This window comes from Mobula birostris, chromosome 11 (genome assembly GCF_030028105.1).
Source record: "Mobula birostris isolate sMobBir1 chromosome 11, sMobBir1.hap1, whole genome shotgun sequence".
NCBI classification, from domain to species: domain Eukaryota; kingdom Metazoa; phylum Chordata; class Chondrichthyes; order Myliobatiformes; family Myliobatidae; genus Mobula; species Mobula birostris.
The window spans coordinates 10,967,146-10,988,406 of NC_092380.1; the positions used below are offsets into that span (position 1 = coordinate 10,967,146).

General features: G+C 48.1%; 1 protein-coding gene across 1 annotated transcript in view; it reads left to right on the forward strand.

Moving 5' to 3' along the window:
- The first annotated feature begins 4,619 nt into the window (after nucleotides 1-4,619).
- The window catches only part of LOC140205364 (endoplasmic reticulum resident protein 27-like), a 40,955-nt gene continuing 24,313 nt past the window's right edge, over nucleotides 4,620-21,261 (forward strand). Inside the window, exons 1-3 of the mRNA XM_072272959.1 lie at nucleotides 4,620-4,652; nucleotides 5,529-5,605; nucleotides 19,065-19,156. Coding sequence (XP_072129060.1) covers nucleotides 4,620-4,652; nucleotides 5,529-5,605; nucleotides 19,065-19,156 — 202 coding nt within the window. The remainder of the gene's footprint in view (nucleotides 4,653-5,528; nucleotides 5,606-19,064; nucleotides 19,157-21,261) is intronic.

A 21,261-nucleotide genomic window follows, 5' to 3' on the forward strand; every position in this document is an offset into this window, starting at 1 on the left:
GCCAACCATTTTAATTCCACTTCTCATTCCCATTCCGATACGTCAATGCTCCTCTACTGTCACGACGAGGCCGCACTCAGGTTGGAGGACAACCTCGTATTCTGCCTGGGTAGCCTCCAACCGATGGCATGAACATCAATTTCTCGAACTTCCAGTAATGACACCCGCACCCTGCCCTGTTCTTCACCAGACCCATCCCCTTTGCCCGCTCTCACCTAATCTCCTTGCCTGCCCATCGCCTTCCTCTGGTGCTTCCTCTCCCCCCTTTCCATGGCCTTCTGTCCTCTCCTATCAGAGTCTCTTTTCTCCAGCCCTGTATCTCTGTCACCAATCAACTTCCCAGCTCTTTACTTCATCCTTCCCCCTCCCAGTTTCACCTATCACCTTGTTTTTCTCTCCCCTCCCCCATCTTTTAAATCTATTCCTCATCTTTTTTATCTCCAGTCCTGCTGAAGGGTCTTGGCCTGAAATGTCGACTGTACTTTTTTCCGTAGATGCTGCCTGGCCTGCCGGGATCCGCCAGCATTTTGTGTGCGTTTCTTGGATTCCCAGCAGGGTCCCTCTTGTTTGAAAGATGGAGAATTGTCCGGCTTGGAGGAGGTTACAAAGATGGAGAAGCTTGTGGAAGTTGGAGGAGGTTATAGAGAGGATAGTGGGGATCGTAAGAGGTTACAGAGATAGAGGGTTATAGAGGATGAAGGCAGTTAGGAACACAGTGAATACAAACAACTCAAATTACTCTGTTGCGTTCCTCATTAACTGAGAACGAGGAACTGTGTACAACTGTCACACTTAGTTGTCGGATGGTTTGCCTGAGACTGGACACGTACGCTCTGTGGTTACACCATCACCTCCTGATCTGGAAGTCGGAGCAAATCACAATCGGGTCACAGCTTCTCCATCTGTACCCGCGTTTCTCAACCATTCCACAATTCCAGCTGGAGTCCCAACTTCCCATAATCAGTAGCTCCTGCTGGAGGGATGACTGTCAATGGTGGAGCAAATTGAACTGAGATATTGCTCTCGATATCAACTTCGTGCTAGCAGTCCGCACTATGAACATAGCACTAATAGCTTAGAAAAATGGACTTCCTTTTTTAATTAAAAACACTTGTCAGCAAGTTTAAGTATTAGTGCCAGTTCTGTCCTGGGGTAATGAAGATTTGGCGTTTTATCTTTCAGTAAGTACGAACAAACCTTCCTCTGTGTAGCACCCTTAACATCCCAAGATACCTCAGGGACGGTGACACTAGAGTTTCTGCAGATGCTATGAATTTTGAGCAAAACACAGAAAACGCTGAAGGGACTCTGCAAGTCAGGCACCCCCAAAAGAGGGAAGTGAACAGTCCTGGAGAGTGCTGGCCCAAAACCTCAACCATTTATTCCCCTCCGTAGATGCTGCCTGACCTGCTGAGTCCCGCCAGTGTTTTGTGTGTGCGTGTTGCTCACAGACAGTGAGAAGTCCGCAAAGGGATACCGCTGACTGACACGACCCTTGGTGCAGGGGTACCTGCGGAAACTCAGACTGGTGAGTACAAAAGGTCCGTGGGGAAGGAGCACTAGTGCCATTCCACTACAGAATGAGAGTGTGCTGACCTTTTGCATCACAACCTGGTACTCCAGCGGCAGTGCTGTCGACAAAAAAGCCTTGCAGAGGGTGGTTAGGGGAGCAGAGAAGGTTATTGGGGTCTCCCTACCTTCTGTCCAAGACCTCTTTCAGAGTCGATGCCTCCAGAAGACACGGTATATCATTAAAGACCTCTCACACCCTCTCCATGAACTGTTTGTTCTTCTGCCATCAGGCAAACGTTACAGGAGCATCAAAACTAAAACCACAAGGCTACTAAACAGCTTCCTCCCACAGGCAGTCAGACTGCTAAATAGCTGCTCCACCTGACTCTGCTTTGGACACTTTTAACTTGCACTGGACACTTATAACTGATTTTAACTGACATGTGGCTGTTGTGTTTTACTATTTATTGTTATGTTTATTATTTAGTGTTGTGTTTGTTATGTTATGATTGCACTGCTCCTGAGAAACGCTGTCTCATTCTGCCCCGCAGAGCTGATGTACGGTCAGAATGACAATAAAGTTTTTGAATCTTGAATCTTGAATTTTGAATATAGGGCTGAGTCTGGTGGGGAAGCCCCCCAGACAATGAAAGGTTGTATCACCACAGCGGCCCACAAAAGTGGCAGTGGTGCTATTAAAATATTTTTAGATTAGATTATGAGGACACTCGGTCCTCGTTTATTGTCATTTAGAAATGCATGCATTAAAAAATGATACAATGTTCCTCCAGAATTATATCAAAAGAAACACAGGACAAACCAAGACTACAACTGACAAAACCACATAATTATAATATATAGTTAAAAAAATGCAAAGCAATACCGTAATTTGATAAAGAGCAGACCATGGGCACGGTAAAAAAAAAAGTCTCAAAGTCCCGATAGCCCCATCATCTCACGCAGACGGTAGAAGGGAGAAACTCTTCCTGCCATGAACCTCCAAGCGCCGCAAACTTGCCGATGCAGCACCATTGGAAGCACCCAACCGCAGCGGACTCTGAGTCCGTTGGAAACTTCGAGCTTCCGACCAGCCCCTCCGACACAGCCTCTCTGAGCACCATCCTCTGCTGAGCCTTTCGACCCTGCCCCGGCCACCAAGCAACAAACAAAGCCGAGGACTTGGGGCCTTCCCCTCCGGAGATTCTGGACCACACAGTAGCAGCAGCAGCGAAGCAGGCATTTCAGAAGTTTCACCAGATGTTCCTCCGCGCTCTCACATCTGTCTCCATCAAATCAGGATTGTGCATGGCACCCTACTTGACAGATAACAGACATCACCACCGGAGTGGCCACTGTGAGCTGGTATTTTAAAGTACTTATCACTTTTTTAAAATTTTTGTGCAATATATGTACTCAGTGGCCACTTCATTAGGTGCCTTCTGTGATAAAGTGGCCATAGAGTGTATGTAAGTGGTCTTCTGCTGCTGTGGCCATCCACCTCAAGGTTCAAAATGTGCATTCAGAGATGTTGTTCTGCACAGCACTGTTGTAAAACGCGGCTATCTCAGTTATTGTCACCTTCTTGCCAGCTTGAATTAGTCTGGCCAATCTCCTCTGACCTCTCTCATTAAAAAGGCGTTTTTACCCACAGAACTACTACCCACTGGATGTTTTCTCTTCCTTTGTAAAATCCAGAGACTGTTGTGCACAAAAATCCCAGGAGATCGTCAGTTTCTGAGATACTCAAACCACCCTGTCTGGCACCGCAATTATCCCACAGTCAAAGTCACTTAGATCATATTTTTTTCCTGCATAAAATAAGAAACAATAACAATAAATAATAAATATTGAGAACATGAGATGAAGAGCCCTTGAAAGTGAGCCCACTGATTGTGGGAACATTTCGATGATGGGGCAAGTCGAGTGACACTGTCTCCTTTGATGATTGAGGGGTGGTAACTGTTCCTGAACTTGGTGGTGTGAGTCCTGAGGCTCTTGTACCTTCCTCCTGATGGTAGCAGTGAGAAGAGAGCATGTACCTGGGTGGAAGGGGCCCATGATGATAGGTGCTGCTTTGCTGCGTCAGGATTTCATGTAGATGTGCTCAATGGTGGGGAAGGCTTTGCCGGTGATGTTCCCGGGTAAGGCTTTACCCGGCTGTATTCACTACTTTTTGTAGGAGTTTCTATTCAAGGGAATAAAGTGGTCAGATGGTGCTGAGGAGGCAGAGGTTGGGGCTGTGTGACATGGTGACATGCATACAGGGGGAGAGATGGATTATACCTTTTGTGGTCCCCCCCGGCCACCCTCAGGGTCGCTGGGCTCGCTGTCGTCTAGGGAAACAGCCTCGGCCCCGCCAAACTGGGTAATTCGTTTGTGTGGATGCTGTGTGAGGTACCCCACCCCACCTAAATAACAGACAATACACCAGATACGATTAAATGATTTACAGTTTATAGATATTACTGGAACTATATAATTAAGAGAGAATAAAATATAAAAGGAAAATAAAAGGCGCCACACTTATCAAAGTTCAATCTCTTCGCGCACAAAAACCGCTGGAGCTCAAGGACCTTCTTCACCCTGCGACCCCCTCGGACCACCTCGACCGGCCGCCTGGGACCAACAACGGTGGTCGACCAGACGCTCCACACGAGTCCGTCTCCGTCTCCTCGCCGAACGCCCTCCTCGGGGTCCGACCCCATTAGCGGACATCACAGCGCCTCGTCCATCCTCTGTCTCGCTCTCCCGCCTTCTGCCCCAAAACCGCGCGCATACAGTATCTTCAAATACACCAAAACCATAACAACTATCCCAATTGGTTAATAGCACTCTCTCATCACACTCTAAAGCAAAAACAAGCTGCTAGCGCAAACCTTCTCAGTGCTTAACACAACAAAGCCGCATTCCCCAGATTAACATAACAAAGACGTCATTTTAATTAGCCTCCGCAGTAACATAAAAGTCGAAACCCCCTTACACTTGGACCCTATATGATTTAATGATCCATTTCCAAGAAAAATCTTTTATTTCTGACATTGAGATTCCTCTTCTAGATCCCAATGCACTTAGTGTGACTGTGACTTGAATAACTCTTCTCTGTGAAGATGCAGCGAAACCAATTGTCATATATCTCACAGGTAAGTTGAGAGTCAGTAATAGGTTTAAGATTTCTTTGACTGGTGATTTGCATTAGAAAGTTGGTTGTACCTACAAGCTGTAGGGATAGAGGCACAGCACACTACAACACAGAAAAGTCTCTTCGGCCCATCTAGTCTGGTCTGAACTATTATTCTGGCTAGTTGAGTGCACCGTGGTACAACATAATTGTGATGGAATTGGGACAACAAGATCTGGATGTTTACAGACAGAAAATGGGAAGATGGTTATTACAATGGCGTTGTTACCTTGGTCTATTCACCAGCAAGAAACCAATGCTCCCACTGCCTTTGATAACTCATTTTATCAAATAGCTTTTAGGGTAGAACTATGCAGCTTTGTCTACCTGAGGGCCATTGTTATGGGTATTGTCAGAAAATGAGACTGCAGTTAACTTGGACCAGAGTCTGCCCGATTCAAGATCTCCATGCCTGAGTCACATAATCACACTCTTTACCAGTTGCTTGGTCGCAGCGAGATGCTTAAACAGCACCTTTTTCTCTTTCTGGGATCTGACTTCACTTCTTGGGGCTGATGCCCAGAATTACAAGGATCCTTGCTGTGTTTTCTGGCTCTCATTAGTTGTAATCCTGATGTTTTCCCACATGACAAATCATGATGGACAAGGGATTCATTTTCCACCTCCAATACCAAAAAATAAAAGAAGGTACCATGTGCAAAATGCTGGAGAAACTCAGCGGGTAAGGCAGCACGTATGGAGGGGAATGAGCAGTCATCTCTTCAGGTCAAGACCCCTCTTTAGTGTTGAGTTCCTCCAGCGTTTAGTTGTTCCAGATTACCAGCCTCTAGTCCTGGCAACACCCTTGTAAACCTCCATGTGTGATTTTCTCACACAGGGGATGGTGAGTGCGCGGAACGAGCTGCCAGAAGAAGTGGTTGAAGCAATAGAGCCAGTTAAGAAGCACTTGGTCAGGTACATGGAGGGATATTGGGCTGAACGCAAGAAATTGGTTCTAGATGTGTGGGTTCGATATTTGGCATCGACTAGTTGGGTTGAAGGCCTGTATCCATGCTGTGTTGGTGTATGACTATGTTCACAAGTATGGTGAGGTACAGGTACAATGGACAAATTTGCTTACAGCAATGTCATAGGCACGCAGGTTCAGGAAACAGACGGAACATAAATAAGAAAAGACATCAGAGAGAAATAAAACTGCAAACCAAAACATTTATATATTTAAAAAACACACACACACACACACACACACACACACACGCACACACACACGCGCGCGCAGACGCTTGTGTTTCCACTCCACCCACTCTCCCTTTTTAGAAGAGTTTTAAAGAAAAGCAGAATTAGTTTGTCAGTAAACAGAGATAAGGGTTAAATTTTCTGTCTGGGATTTCTACAGGAACCACCGATTTAAGTCATTGCTGGGCGGTGAAAGACCCATTAATCCTAGAGTGCCTGGGGCAGAGTTCAGGATCGAATGAGTGATGGTGGAGCAGTCTCGTCAATCATTCTTTGACCAATCTAGCCAGGAGCATGTGTTCTTCAGGAGACGGCTGCTGGGACCTGCAGCAGTTTGCTTTTTGGGCTAAGGGTGCCAGGATGAGCTGGGACTTGTAAAATATACCTGGGTCTGTGCAATTCACAACTTTGGTATCAAAGTAAAATTTATTATCTAATTACGTACATGCTATCATATACTATCCTCAAATTTGTTTTCTTGCAGGTATTTACAGAAAAATAAAGAAATACAATTAAAATTGGTGAAAAACTATACATCAACAAAGACTGACAACCAATGTGCAAAAGAAGACAAATCTTTTAACCTTCTAAGATTAAATTTAATGCAGGCGGGAGGAGAAGATGGCGGCGTGACGCAGCTCACAGCGGCCACTCCGGTGGTGATGTCTGTTATTTGTCAAGTAGGGTGCCGTGCACAATCCTGATTTGATGGAGATGGACGTGACAGTACGGAGGAACATCTGGTGAAACTTCTGAAATGCCTGCTTCGCTGCTGCTGCTACTGTGTGATCCAGAATCTCCAGAGGGGAAGGCCCTGAGTCCTCGGCTCTGCCTGTTGCTCGGCGACCGGGGTAGGGTCAAAGCACTCGGCAGAGGATGGTGCTTGGAGAGGCTGTGTCGGAGGGCTGGTCAGAGACTCGAAGTTTTCGGACGGACTCAGAGTCCGCTGCGGTCGGGTGCTTCCAATGATGCTGCATCGGCAAGTTGGCGGCGCTTGGAGGTTCATGGCAGGAAGAGTTTCTCCCTTCTGCCGCCCTGTGCTACTGTGCTGCCCCTCTAGTATCCTGGAACTAGCAATACAGGACATAAGTCAAAGTGGTAATGGAATACAGTCCGCTTGCCCGGATGAGTGCAGCCTCAGCCCCACTCGAGACATTCCATCCAGGACAAAGTAGCCCACTTAAAGGATCCTCCACTCACCACCCGGGATATCCATTTCCTCTCATACTCAGTGGCCACAGCCTCTACTGTCGACAAAATCACACTGCGGTTACCTGCCCAGGCTGCTCTGATAACAACTCCCAAAGCCAAGTCCTGTGCCACCAAGAAGGTCACGGGCAGGAGGCATCTATGAGCACCACGATCTGTACATATGCCACCACAAGAGGCATATATGAATGCCACAATCTGCTGATTGCCCTTCTCTGTTGCACACTATCCTGACATGGGCATTTATGGAACCCACACAAAATGCTGGAAGAACTCAGCAGGCCAGCCAGCATCTATGGAAAAGAGTAAACAGTCCACGTTTCGGGCCGAGACCCTTCAGCAGGACTGCCTTAGCATCTGCAGTTTTTCCCTTGTTTCCTGGATTTCCAACATCTGCAATGCTCTGTCCGCCAGAGAAAGCAGGATCTCCCAGTGGCCACACATTTTAATTCCACATCCCATTCCCATTCTGATATGTCTATCCACGGCCTCCTCTACTGTAAAGGTGAAGCCACACTCAGGTTGGAGGAACAACACCTTATATTCCGTCTGGGTAGCCTCCAACCCGATGGCATGAACATTGACTTCTCAAACTTCCACTAATGCCCCACTTCCCCCTCGTACCCCATCTGTTATTTATTTATATACACACATTCTTTCTCTCTCTTTCTTTTTCCTCCCTCTGTCCCTCTGACTATACCCCTTGCCCATCCTCTGGGCTTTTTCCCCCCCTCCCCCTTTTCCTTCTCCCTGGGCCTCCTGTCCCATGATCCTCTCATATCCCTTTTGCCAATCACCTGTCCAGCTCTTGGCTCCATCCCTCCCCCTCCTGTCTTCTCCTATCATTTTGGATCTCCCCCTCCCCCTCCCACTTTCAAATCTCTTACTCACTCTTCGGTCAGTTAGTCCTGACGAAGGATCTCAGCCCGAAACGTCGACTGTACCTCTTCCTAGAGATGCTGCCTGGCCTGCTGCGTTCACCAGCAACTTTGATGTGTGTTGCTTGAATTTCCAGCATCTGCAGAATTCCTCGTGTTTACATCTGCAAATTTTCTCTGGTTACTTGTATTTCCAGATCCTGCAGGTTTTCTCTGGTTGCCTGGATTTCCAGATTCTGCCGATCTTCTCTTGTTTGTGACTGGACATTTATGGACTGCTCCTTCAACATCGCTGGTTCCAAACCACGGAACTCAACCAGTCTGAAGTGGTTCAAATTGGTGGGTCACCTCCATGTTCTCAAGGAAGAGTAGGTTTGGACGATCAATGGTGGTCTTGTCAGCAATACCCAAGTCTTTAAAAATGAATAAAATAAAAATTCCTGTCAAATACTTTGCTAATAAGAGGCGTTATGAGTACTTGAAGCTAGGTTAGAATTAACCACATCAGTTGAATGGCAGAATGGGGTTGGACGGTACTTTCTTGTTTCCTTGTTAACATAAATCCTTTAATCATCTAAAACAGCTCATTTGGATCACTGTTACGCTTGATAAAATATAAGCCTGCTCCATACAACATTGTTCTGAAAACTTGCCCGTTCTGGTGGATCTGACCTACAGCCCAACTTTCTCCTGAGGTACGAGGGGGCAGAGGCTCTTGGGACTGCGGAGATGTTTGTGTCTGGGGGTGAGAAGAAAACAGGAAAAGGCTGACAGCCAGTCGGCAGTAGATGCATCACTCCCTCTTTTTTGTGAGCTGGAACTATCGCAAGAGCCAGCTTTCAGAAGTTAAACGTCAAGTGATTTTTGGTCTCTGTTTTGTTGACCTGGATAGAGACGAGGGCTCAATAGTTTCATATGGTCACATACTGTGGGGGCTTTTATAGCTGATAGATATTGGTACATATTTACATGTGAATTTCTGATAGATGGAGGGGGGAGAGAGGAGAGAAAGAGGGAGGAGGGAGGGAGGGAGGGAAGGAAGGGAGGGAATGAGGAGAGGGGAGAAGGAGGAAGGGAATGAGAAGAGAGGAGAAGGAGAGAGAGAGGAGGGGAGAAGGAAGGGAAAGAGGAGAGGAGAAAGAGAGCGAGAAGAGAGAAAGAGGGAGGGAGAAGGAGGGGGAGGGAGAGAAGAGGGAGGGGGAGGAGAGAGGGAAGGAGAGAGGGAGGAGGGAAAGAGAGGGGGAGGAAGGAGAGACAGAGGATGGAGGGAGAGGAGAGGGGAGGAGAGAGGGGAGGAGGGGGAAGGGAGTGGAGGAGAGGGGAGGAGGGGAGAGGGGAAGAGGGGGTGAGGGGGAAGGGGGAGGGAGAGGAGGGGAAGAGGAAGGAAGAGGAGGGGGAAGAGGAAGGGAGAGGAGGGGGAGAGGAAGGAAGAGGAGGGAGGAAGAGGAAGGGAGAGGAGGGGAGAGGAGGAAGAGGGAGGGAGATGAGAGGGAGGAGGGAGGGAGAGGGGAAGAGGGAGGGAGAGGAGGGGGAGAAGGAAGAGGTAGAGAGAGAGAGGAGAGGGGGCAATGCGGGAGAGGGACAAGGATGAGGAAGGGAAAGGGGGCAAGGAGGGAGGGTGAGGGGAGAGGTGAGGGGGCTGTGGAGGGAGGGAGAGGGATGAAGGGGGCTGGGTGGTGGGAGGAAAAGGAGGGTGGAGGGAGGGAGGGAGAGGGGAGAGGTGAGGGGGCTGTGGAGGGAGGGAGAGGGATGAAGGGGGCTGGGTGGTGGGAGGAAGAGGAGGGTGGAGGGAGTGAGGAGAGGGGAGGGGAGGGGTGAGGTTGCAGGGAGCGACGGGAGGGGGAGGATGCGGGGAGCAAGGAGAGGAGGGGGCGGGGAGGGGTCAGGGAGTGGGGAGGAGGTAGCACTGGGTGGGGAGTGGGGAGAGGAGAGGGGGAAGGGGCGAGGGAGAGGGTGAAGGGCAGGGGAGGGGCCTTCCCCTCTCCCCTTGCTCCCCGCACCCTCCTCCCCTCTCCTCGCTCCCAAAACCCCCCTCCCTTCTCCTTGCTACATATACAGTATATAGTTAGGGTGCCTAAGGCTTTTGAACAGTGCTGTATTAGTTAACATGGAGTGGAGAGTGAGTTTGTAAATCTGGTGGGAGTAAAAGATGTGGGACAGGTGGCAAAGAAGGAGTGACAGGGGTGGGAGACTGGTGTGGATGCAGACACACCCAGCCCGGAGACATCAGGCAAGTCATTTCATTCCAAACAATTGATTGTTACAGAATGTCTCTCTGATGCTTCCTGCTCCTTTCATTCTCCCTTCCCCTCTCCTTTCCCCGTTTCCTAGCCATGATTTCCCTCTCCCTGTCCCCTTCCCACTCTCAGTCCACAATAGAGACCCATATCAGAATCAGGTTTATCATCACTCACATGTCATGAAATTTGTTTTTTTTGTGTGTGACAGCAGTACAGTACAATACATAAAATTACTACAGGACTGTGCAAAAGTCTTGGGCACCCTAACTGTATATCTGTGCCTAAGACTTTTGTAACAGTACTGTACATGGAGGGGTGGAGCTTAGAAGGAAATGGGTTGAACACAGGAAACTGGTACTAGCTGAGCTGTGTGGATGTTTGGTAAGCATCAATTAGTTGGGCCAAAGGGTTGTATCACTGCTGTGTGGCTCAATGGCTCTATGAATCCAAAAGGGTAGCCAAAACTGAAAAAATACTCCTACTGTGGTCTCACCAACGTCTTGCACAACTGCGACATAACGTCCTCACCCTTCGACTCAGTGCACTGACTGATGAAGGCCAGTGGGCCGAAAGCCTCTTTCACCTCCCTGCTTGCTTGCTTGTGATGCCAATTTTTAGGGACCTACAGGCCTTTCAGAGCAGTAAGTTAGTGCTGGCCTCCAAACGCCTTCTTACTGTAATTGAACCAATTTATTCTAAACACAAGAGTTTCTGCAGATCCTGAGATCTTGAACAACACACACAGAATTCTCAGCAAGTCAGTCAGCATCTATGGAAATAAGTAAACAGTCGATGTTTCAGGTTGAGACCTTTCATCAGTTTTCATTCATTCCTTATGTGCTGTGTTGTATGACATCATCATTATGTGCCGTGTCGAATGACGTGGTGACCATGATTGTTCTTGGCAAATTTTTCTACAGATTTGGTTCGCCATTGTCTTCTTCTGGGCAGTGCCTTTACAAGATGGGTGACCCCCCCACCCCCAGCCGTTATCAACCCTCTTCAGAGATTGTCTGTCTGGCGTCAGTGGTCGTGTAACCAGGACTTGTGATACGGCACCAGCTGCTGATATGGCCATCCACCATTTGCTCCCATGGTTTCACATGACCCTGATCGAGGGGCTAAGCAGGTGCCACACCTTGCCCAAGGGTGACCTGCAGGCTAGTGGAGGGAAGGAGAATCTTGTTCCTCCTCTGGTAGAGGCGTATCATCCGTCTCAACACCCTTCATCAGTTTACTTCCTCTATAGATGCTGCATGACTTTCTACATGCTTATGCTCCTGGTTCCCTCTGTTCTACAGAGGTCCCTCTATACCAGGAGCTCCCAACCTGGGGTGCACAGACCCCTCGGTTAACAGTAGGGGTCCATGGCATAAAGGCAATTTGGGAACCCCTGCTCTAAAAATATAGCTTTCAGCATCTTCTCAGGGTCAGTGGGTGCACTGTAGTGGAGACACAGTTCATACTGTATGTGCAACAGAGGGGTCAATGTGTCAGGGGCATTAAGAGCATAAAGAAGAGAGGTGGGCAGGGTGGATCACCCAGGTGGATAAGCAGCCCCACTTTCACCTGAGATCCCTGGGGTGATGCGCTGTCTATTTCAATCTGATCTTTTAGCTCAGGAACCGGACGTAGGTGGAGGTGAAGCCAGGCAGACTGGGGCCCCACCTCAAGCATATATGAAAGCACAATGCGGGACTAGTCAGTGATGGGAACAAGGCAGCAGTTGTTGGTCTCGGGGCAGCACGAGAGAATTGGCTTGAGTTCACTGCTATTCCCCAAGGCGCAGCTGTAGCAAAGTGTTACAGTAAAATCATGTGACAAGCAAGAGCTGACTCAGGACCATTATCAGAATCAGGTTTAATATCACCGGCATATGTCATGAAATTTGTTAACTTAGTGGCAGGAGTACAATGCAATACACGATAAATATAGAAAAAATGTATATTACTTGGTTAAATTAAAAATAATAGGCAAAAATGTAAATAATTTTTTAAAAGTCAGGTAGTGTTCATGGGTTCAATGTCCGTTCAGAAATCAGAGGGGAAGAAGGTGTCCTTGAATCATTGAGTGTGTGCCTTCAGGCTTCTGTACCTCCTTCCTGACGGTAGCAATGAGAAAAATGATATATGTCATGAAATTTGTTGTTTTGCGCCCACAGCACAGTGCCATATATTTAAAAAACACTATCAGCTACAATAAGAAATACGTTTTTAAAAAAGTAGTGCAAAAAGAGAGCAAATTAGTGAGGTAGTGTTCGTGGGTTTATGGATATAAATAGGGCCTCGGTTCATTCAGTCATATTAACTGTGTGAGTTACAGCCCGTAATGCCATTGCTGTTTACGGCAGCAGTGAATGTTCTCCATCTCTGGCTTCCTTCACCGTGTCAGAAGCTCTCTCTCCATTTTCACTACTGTCAGTCATGCGAGTCCTGTGTGGAGACTCAGGAATACCGTCACGCTCAGATGTAGAAGGATTTTTCAGCGCTGTTTCCGTAACAAATTTGTTTGACGAGTCTGGGTTGTCAGCCCTGAGCTGAACCTCTGAACCTGGAAGACCGGTGGACCACTCTTAGTCTGACCTCTACCCTTTGACCTGTTTTGCATTGGTGACCCTACCAAGAGCCAAAGCCCTGACTCCAGCCAACAGAGCTCTCCCGGTCATTGAGGCACGCAAACCTCCAAACCCTACGACAGGGTTGTGGTCCACTTGGAGGACATTAACAGTGTGTTATTAACCTTGGTTCATGACTTCTAGACTGATACAGTTCTCGTTGAATATTTTCCTGGTGTTCCTGTACTTATCATAAGATTGTAAGAAAACAATCTAAGATATCCTACCACTAAACATATCTTTACCTCCCTACCCCTCTCTGCTTTCTGCGGGGATTGCTCCCTCCACGATTCCCTTCTCTGTTCGTCCCTCCCTGCTGGTCTCTCTCCAAGCACTTTTCCTTGCAAATAGTCTAAGTGCTACACCTGACCATACACCTCCATTCAGGGCCCCAAACAGTCCTTCTGGGTGAGGCAACATTTCACCTTCGGATCTTCTGGGGTCGTCTATTGCTTCCGGTGCTCCCGCTGCGGCCTCCTGTACATTGGTGAGACCCGTCGTAAATTGGGGGACTGTTTTGTCGAGTACCTCAGATCCACCTGCCACAAGCGGAACTTCCAGGTGGCCGGACATTTTAATTCCAACACCAATTCCCATTTTGACTTGTGCCAAGATGAGGCCGCCCTTAGGAGCAACACCTTGTATTCCACCTGGACAGTGTTCAAACTGATGGCACGAATATTGATTTCCCCTTCCAGTAAAAAATTTCCCACCCCCCTCTCCACTTTCTCTATTCCACACCCTGACCTCTTCTCACCTGCCTATTTCTTCCCCCGGGTCCCCTTCTCTTTCCCTTTCTCCTGTGGTCTACTCTCCCCTCCTATCAGATTCCTTCTTCTCCAGCCCTTGACCTTTCCCACCCACCTGGATTCACCCATCACCTTCCAGCTAGCCTCCTTCCCCTCACCCCCACCTTTTTATTCTGGCATCTTCCCCCTTCCATTTCAGTCCTGAAGAAGGGTCTAGGCCCGAAACATAGACTGTTTATTCATTTCCATAGAAAGTGCCTGACCTGCTGAGTTCCCCCAACATATTGAGTGTGTTGCTAAGAAATGTGAGCCAGGTCCCTCGAGCCTGTTCTGCCAATCATCAATATCCAGGGAGTTTCCCTGCCTTTCCCATATCCCTTGGTTTGCTCTGCATGCAGAAACCTCTGTTTTGAATGAACTCAGTGGCAAAGCCCCCACAGACCCCTGGGATAGAGAATTCCAAAGGTGCCCTGTTGACCTATCTCAAACCGACCTCGGTTAGGCAACTCACTACACAACTCTTAATGAATTAATTTAGAGATACAGCACAGAAGAGGCCTCCTTTTGGCCCAACAACCCACTGATTTAACACGAGCCTCGTCACAGGACAATTTACAATTAACCTGCTAATCAAAGATTCGGAGTACATTTATTATCAAAGTATGTATGCAGTGTGTGGGCACGTGGCCAAGTGGTTAAGGCATTGGACTAGTGACCTGAAGGTCGTGAGTTCGAGCCCCAACCGAGGCAGTGTGCTGTGTTCTTGAGCAAGGCACTTAATCACACATTGCTCTGCGATGACACTGGTGCCAAGCTGCATCGGCCCTTGCCCTTCCCTTGGACAACATTGGTGTCGTGGAGAGGGGAGACTTGCAGCATGGGCAACTGCTGGTCTTCCATACAACCTTGCCCAGGCCTGAGCCCTGGAGAGTGAAGACTTTCCAGGCGCAGGTCCATGGTCTCGCAAGACTAATGGATGCCTTTATTTATGTATGCAGTATACAACCCTGAGATTCGACTTTCCCACAGGCAGCCAGGAAAACAAAGGAAGAAAACCCATTCCATCAAACCCATTCCATCAAAGCCCCAATGCGCAAGGAAAAAGAATTATGCAAACGGACAAAAAAACGAGCAAAAACCACAGAAAATAAAAAAGCAGCCCCCAAAGTCATTGAAAGGAGGCTGGACATATTCAGTTTAGCTCAATAGTTCAGTTCAATCTTCCGCTGTGCTGCTCGTTAACTCAGGCTGCAATCCACCCCAATCAAAATCGCACAAAATAGCGACAACGAAAAGAAATTTGGAGGCTACTCATGTGCGTTGCTCTAGATTTCCAGCATCTGCAGATCTTCTGGTGTCTGTGACACACAAAATGCTGGAGGAACTCAGCAAGTCAGGTAGCATCTATGAAAATGAACAAACAGTCAACGTTTCATCAGGTGTCGGCTGGAAAAGTCGACCACTTATTCCTCTCTGGGGATTGACCTGCTGAATTCCTCCGGCACTTTGTGTGTGTGTTACATTGGAAGTCTGCCTGGTTGAGAGGCGTTGGTAAAGAGAGACCGGCGAAGCTGGGATCGTTCTCCCAGGAGCGATGAGAATTCAGGAATAACATCAGGAAGAGTCAAAAGTACTCAGCAAGCCAGGCAGCATCCATGGAGAAAGAAAGAAAGGTTAATGTTTCATTTTGGTGAGCTTTCATGAGAAGATAAAATATTTTGTGGCAGAGTGGTGCAGCCGGTTGCACTGCTACCTGGCGGTTCCAGAGACCCGGTTCAATCCCGGCCTTTGGCACTGTCTGTGTGGAGTTTGCACGCTGTCTCTGTGACCACGTTGGTTTTTCCCCTTTCTCCCATGTTCTGAAAATGGCTGACAGTCAGTCTGTCTCTCTACCTATCTATTTATGTAATTAATTTCATTTAGAGATACAACACGGAATAGTTCTTTCCATCCCTTCGAGCCATACTTCCCAGCAACCCCTGATTTTAACCCTAGCCTGTTGATGGGACAATTTTCAATGACCGATTAACCTACTAACCAGTATTTGGGAGGAAACCAGAGGACCCAGAGAAAACCTACACATTCCACGGGGAGATCGTACAAACTCCTTACAGGTGACGTTGGAATTGAACTCTGAACTCCGACACCCTGAGCTGTAATAGTGTCGCGCTAACCGCTACACTACCATGGCACCCATGGTTAATGGACTTGGGCTCTTGTACATTACATCTAATGTCGTTGGGGGGTAAGAGAATCTGATAAAGGATGAGCCGGACAGCATACATCAATGTAAAATTAAATACTGAAAATGTATCAAACTGAGTTAGTTCCTCATAATCATTATGTCCCTTGTCATATGACATCATCATTATGTCCCATGTCACATGACATCATCGTTATGTGCCGTGTCGTATGACATCATCATTATGTGCTGTGTCTTATGACATCATCATTATGTGCTGTGTCTTATGACATGGGTGACCATGGTCTTTCCATGACTATGATTGTTCTTGGCAAATGTTTCTACAGAATTGGTTTTCCATTGCCTTCTTCTGGGCAGTGTCTGTACAAGATAGGTGACCCCAGCCGTTATCAGTACCCGTGAAGATCGAGAGGAGCACAAGCTCGACTGGCCATCAGTGGAAGTTACTGGGCAAGTGTGTATGAGGTACGCAAGAGAACTCCTAGAAGCGTGTTTTTCTGCAAACAGTTCTGTAAACAAACTCGCGGGCCTCGATTCTATTTATGAGCTAATGCAGGCAAAATTCCAGACCACGACACACAAAGTTTGCCGCTCAGCCAGTCAACGACGGGAATTCCTCCTCATATCACAAATGAGCTTCCAAAAAGATGTCCAACCAGCTTATCGATAAGTATATAAAGGCCAAGCATTCAGAGGGCACACCACAATCAACAGCGTACTGACGATGCCTCCTCGCATGGTGACAAAATGTTTGCAAGTAAAATTACCACGATCAGAGAACAGCTCAACTCAGCCATCATCAATACTTCTCAGAGATCGTCCGCCTGGCGTCAGTGGTCGCATAACCAGGATTTGTGATCTGCACCGGCTGCTCATACAACCATCCACCACCAGCTCCCATGGCTTCACGTGACCAGATCGGGGGTTGAGGGGGGCTAAGCAGGTGCTACACCTTGCCCAACAGTGACCTGCAGGCTAGTAGATGGAAGAAGCATCTTACACCTCCTTTGGTGGAGACGTATCTCCACCCCACCACCCTTTGCATTAGTTTTTGATCTATTAAAGTGGGCTGGGGGCTAGTTCAAGGTGAGGGGAGCAGGTGCGTCCAAATACAGCTCCCCCCGACCAGAAGGACGGAAATGCAGTTTCATCTTCCTCACTCGGAATCGGGTTTATCATCAGTGTCGCACCTGATGGGAAACTTGTTTTATGGCAGCAGTACAGTACAAGGACATAAAATTACTATAAATTACAGTTAGTGCAGAATAAAAAGGAATAATGAGGTCATGCTCATGGATTCAGGGACCTGGTGGCCGAGAGGAAGAAGCCTGTAGGTCTTCAGGCTTCTGGTTCCTCCCTGATGCTGGCAACAAGAAGGGGGCATGTCCCCAATGGTGAGGGTCCTTTGTGACCGACGCCACCTCCTTGAGGCACTGTTTCTTGAAGGTGACCTTAATGGCGGGGAGTGTTGTGCCTGTGATGGGGCGTGGTGAGTCCACAACCCTCTGCAGCCTCCTGCGATTTCTGCACACCGGAGCCTCCAAACATGGTGATGACGCAACCAGACAGGATGCTCTCCACTGTACATCTGTAGAAATTTGCACAAGTCTATGGTGACAAATCTCCTCCAACTCTGAATGCAATTGAGCCACTGGCATGCCTTCTTCGTGATTGCACTGCCCAGATGTGGCATACAAAGAGAACTCAAGCAGTGTCCCGTAGTTTACAGGGCACGGCGGTAAACGACACTCGCTCTAAGTCCCGGATCACTAGACCGAAGTCTTGGTCAAATCGAGTTGAAGCTGTACTGGGAGAGGGGGGTGGGGAGGGACATGAATCATATCATGTAGATTTAATTTAGGTCCAATCAAAGCCACAGTGGACCATTAGACCATTGTCAGTACAATCTGAATATCAGTTCGTGTGCATGTATGGGTATGTGTCTGTGTGTTTTTGTCTCTGTGTTCCTGTTGTCTATATTTCTGCCTGTCTCCCATTTCGGAGTCACGTTTTATTTATTGAGATACAGTGCAGAATAAGCCCTTCCAGACCCTCGAGCCACACCACCCAGAAATCCCCCCATTTAATCCTGGCCTAGTCACAGGACAATTTACAATGACCAACTAACCTATATCTTTAGCCTGTGGGAGCAAACCGGAGCACCCAGAGGAAACCCACACAGTCACATACAAAGAACATACAAACTTCTTACAGGCAGAGGCGGGAATTGAACCCGGGTTACTTGTACTGTGTGTGTGTTTGCTCTTGTGTCTGCCATTACCTCTGTCCCTTGTCAGACTCACATACTCTGAACCGAGTGGGTGCTCATGTGGGAAAGGACCATGAAAATCTCCGGAGGTTGTCAGGGTACGTAAAGGGAGGGTGGTTCCACTGGGAACCAAAGAAGGGTAATACGGAAGAATTAGAGGAGAGGTGAGAAATTTTCACTCAGGTAACGAGCTGTTGTGATGCAGGTCACGCTGTCTAATGGTGCAGTGGAAACAAGTTCAAGAGGAACTTCCAGAAATGGAATTTGGATTCGTAGTTGCTGGGGAAAATCTGCAGGGCTCTGGGGGAAAGGAGGGGAAAGTCTGACTAATTGGGACTCTTTAAAAAAGACCTGGCATTGAAATGATGCCTGAATAACTCTCTATGTCTATACTTCTAAATATCACCATAGTACATTGCTAACTTTAAAGCAGATAAATAAACGAATGAATATTTATTTATGCATATCAATATTTCATGCTGCATGTTTCTTAGCACACACCGGCCTGGATCAGGAGCTGGACTGGATTGGAGCTGGATCTCAATCAAAAGCTGGAGCTGGATCAGAATTGGGATTCCAGTCAGGAACGGGACTTGGATTGAACTCTTACTTAGCGCTCTGCCGAGCCACGGTCAACCCTTTGTCTCAATCTCGGGGCCCGCAGTTCCTGTTTCAGCTTGAGGTTCTCGCCGTCCTGATGTTTTTTCACCACTAAGTCGCAGGCATTTGGAAAAAAACTCAGCAAATGAGTGTCATGATGGCGAGCGTTGTGTACGCTGCCGGTGAGAATCAGCCCGTCACCTGCCCTGTTCCCACACCTGCTCCAAGGTCAAGATTTCTTTGGTGCCAGCATTATAATTCAGCCACACGTCAGGCGGAGAGCTCAGCAGGCTCCAGCTAGCGTTCTGCTTGTGTGTGAGTGTGTGTGTGTGTGTGTGTTTGTGTTTGTGTTGTCTGAGCGGCCACTCAAAATGACCTCCCGCTCCCTGTTCCTCTTCATTCTGCTCTCCCTCAGGGCTGGAGGTGACCTCCCCGCCCAGGACGCTGGCCAACAAGGAGAAGCCGAGGGAGAGGACAGTAACAGAGAAGAACAGCCTTCTCCAGCAGGTAGGAGTCAAACAGATCGACATCACTCGAGCCTCTCAGCCTTTTCACTCCGGGCCAGGCTCTGAATGACTTCAACTCCCCAGGGCTCCCTTCCTCAAAGTCCTGAAAGTGGTGATGCAGGTAGACGGGGTGGAGAAAAAGCTTTATGACATACTTGACTTCAGTAATTCAGACATCCCACCTCTCCCGGAAAGTCCGGGAGTCTCCCGCAAATTAATAGAGGCTCCCTGGTGCCCGCAAATTATATACAATGTCCCAGAAATTGATTTTTTTTTTAGAGCGAGCGTGAGAGAGCGCGAGCGAGGGCAGGAAAGTGAGCGCGAGTGAGAGCGACCACGAGCGAGAGAGAGTGCGTGTGTGCAATAGAGAGAGAGCGAGAGCAAGAGCAAGAGAGTTCCAAAAAAATTCAGAGTGGCAGAGTGTTCCAAAAAGAAAATATAAAACGTACGTCACCCCAGACTACGCTACAGTGTACCCCTGTCTAACAGAGGTCAAAAATAATGACAGTGTTGCTCGCTGCACTGTTTGCAACAGTGACTTTTCTATTGCCCATGGTGGGTTAAAATGTAAAAGACATGCTGAGGTGAGTTTAACAGGTGTCATTCGTTCATTAGCATAGCTAATGTTATTTAAACTAGCTGGCTGGCTGCTAAGGAGCTACTCTGTTGCAGACATCCCACCTCTCCCGGAAGTCTCCCGCAAATTGATGATGCTACCTCCCTGAAATGAGTTTTTGCAGGGTGGGATGTCTGGTAATTAGAGCTCTGAAGCAAGAGTTGGGGCATCATGTTACAACTCTATGGGATGTTGGTGAAACTGCTCTTGGAGTTTTGTGCATGAATCTGGTCACCTGCTACAGGAAGAATGCCACCGAGCTGGAAAGGGTGCGAACTGCCTGTAGCGCACTGGGGCTGGGTGCCTAGACTGGACTCCAGACCTGTCTTGAACCACCCCCAACACCTGAATCTATTCTGTGAATTAAACCAGAGAAGAAACCCCAAGGCTGACGTTCATTATACAGGGCCCAGGGCCGGTAGTTCAGTAAACAGGGCCCAGGGTAGATAGTTCAGTATACAGGGCCCCAGGGCCGGTAGTTCAGTAAACAGGACGCAGGATAGGTAGTTCAGTAGACCGGGCCCCAGGGCCAGTAGTTCAGTAGACAGGGCCCAGGGCCGGTATTTCATTATACAGGGCCCAGGGCCAGTAGTTCAGTAGACAGGGCCCAGGGCCGGTAGTTCATTATACAGGGCCCAGGGCCGGTAGTTCAGTAGACAGGGCCCAGGTCTGGAAGTACAATATACAGGACCCTGGGCTGCTAATTCATTTTCCAGAGCCCAGGACAGACAGCTTCGGAACAAAAGGCCCAGGAGACTGCTGGAATCTTAAGCATCACATGAGATATGGACGGCATGGTAGCATAGTGGTTAACCCAGTGACCCAGATTCAGTTCCCGTCGCTGTCTGTAAGGAGTTTGTACGTTCTCCCTGCGACTGTGTGGGTTTTCTCTGGGTGCTCCAGTTTCCTCCCTCAGTCCACAGACATACCGGTTGGTAGGTTAATTGGTCATTGTGAATTGTCCCGTGATTAGGCTGGGATTAAATTGGGGGATTACTGGGCAGTGTGGCGTGAAAGGCTTGAAGGGCCTATTCCGCGCTGTATCTCAATAAATAAATAAGTAAACTGCTGGAGGAACTCGGCAGCTCAGGCAGCATCTATGGAGGGAAAAGAACAGTCGAATTTTCCATTTCCCACCTCAGGTGCTGACCGACCCTACTACTTATTGCATCAACCTCCTGGTATGAGACAAATCACAATGTTCAGTACAGAAGGCTCACAACTCTGTTTGATTATTTCATTTCATGGAGTAAAGGCCTACTGTCCATTAACACAATAACCAAGAGCCAAAAACTAAAGAGTTTGTTATGTTTAGCACACGGCCCAGGACTGATATTTCATCATTCAGGGTACAGGGCTCAGGACTGATATTTCATCATTCAGGGCACAGGGCCCCTGAATGATTATTCAGCACAAACAAGAGAAAATCTGCAGATGCTGGAAATTCGAGCAACACACACAAAATGCTGGAGGAACCCAGCAGGCAAGGC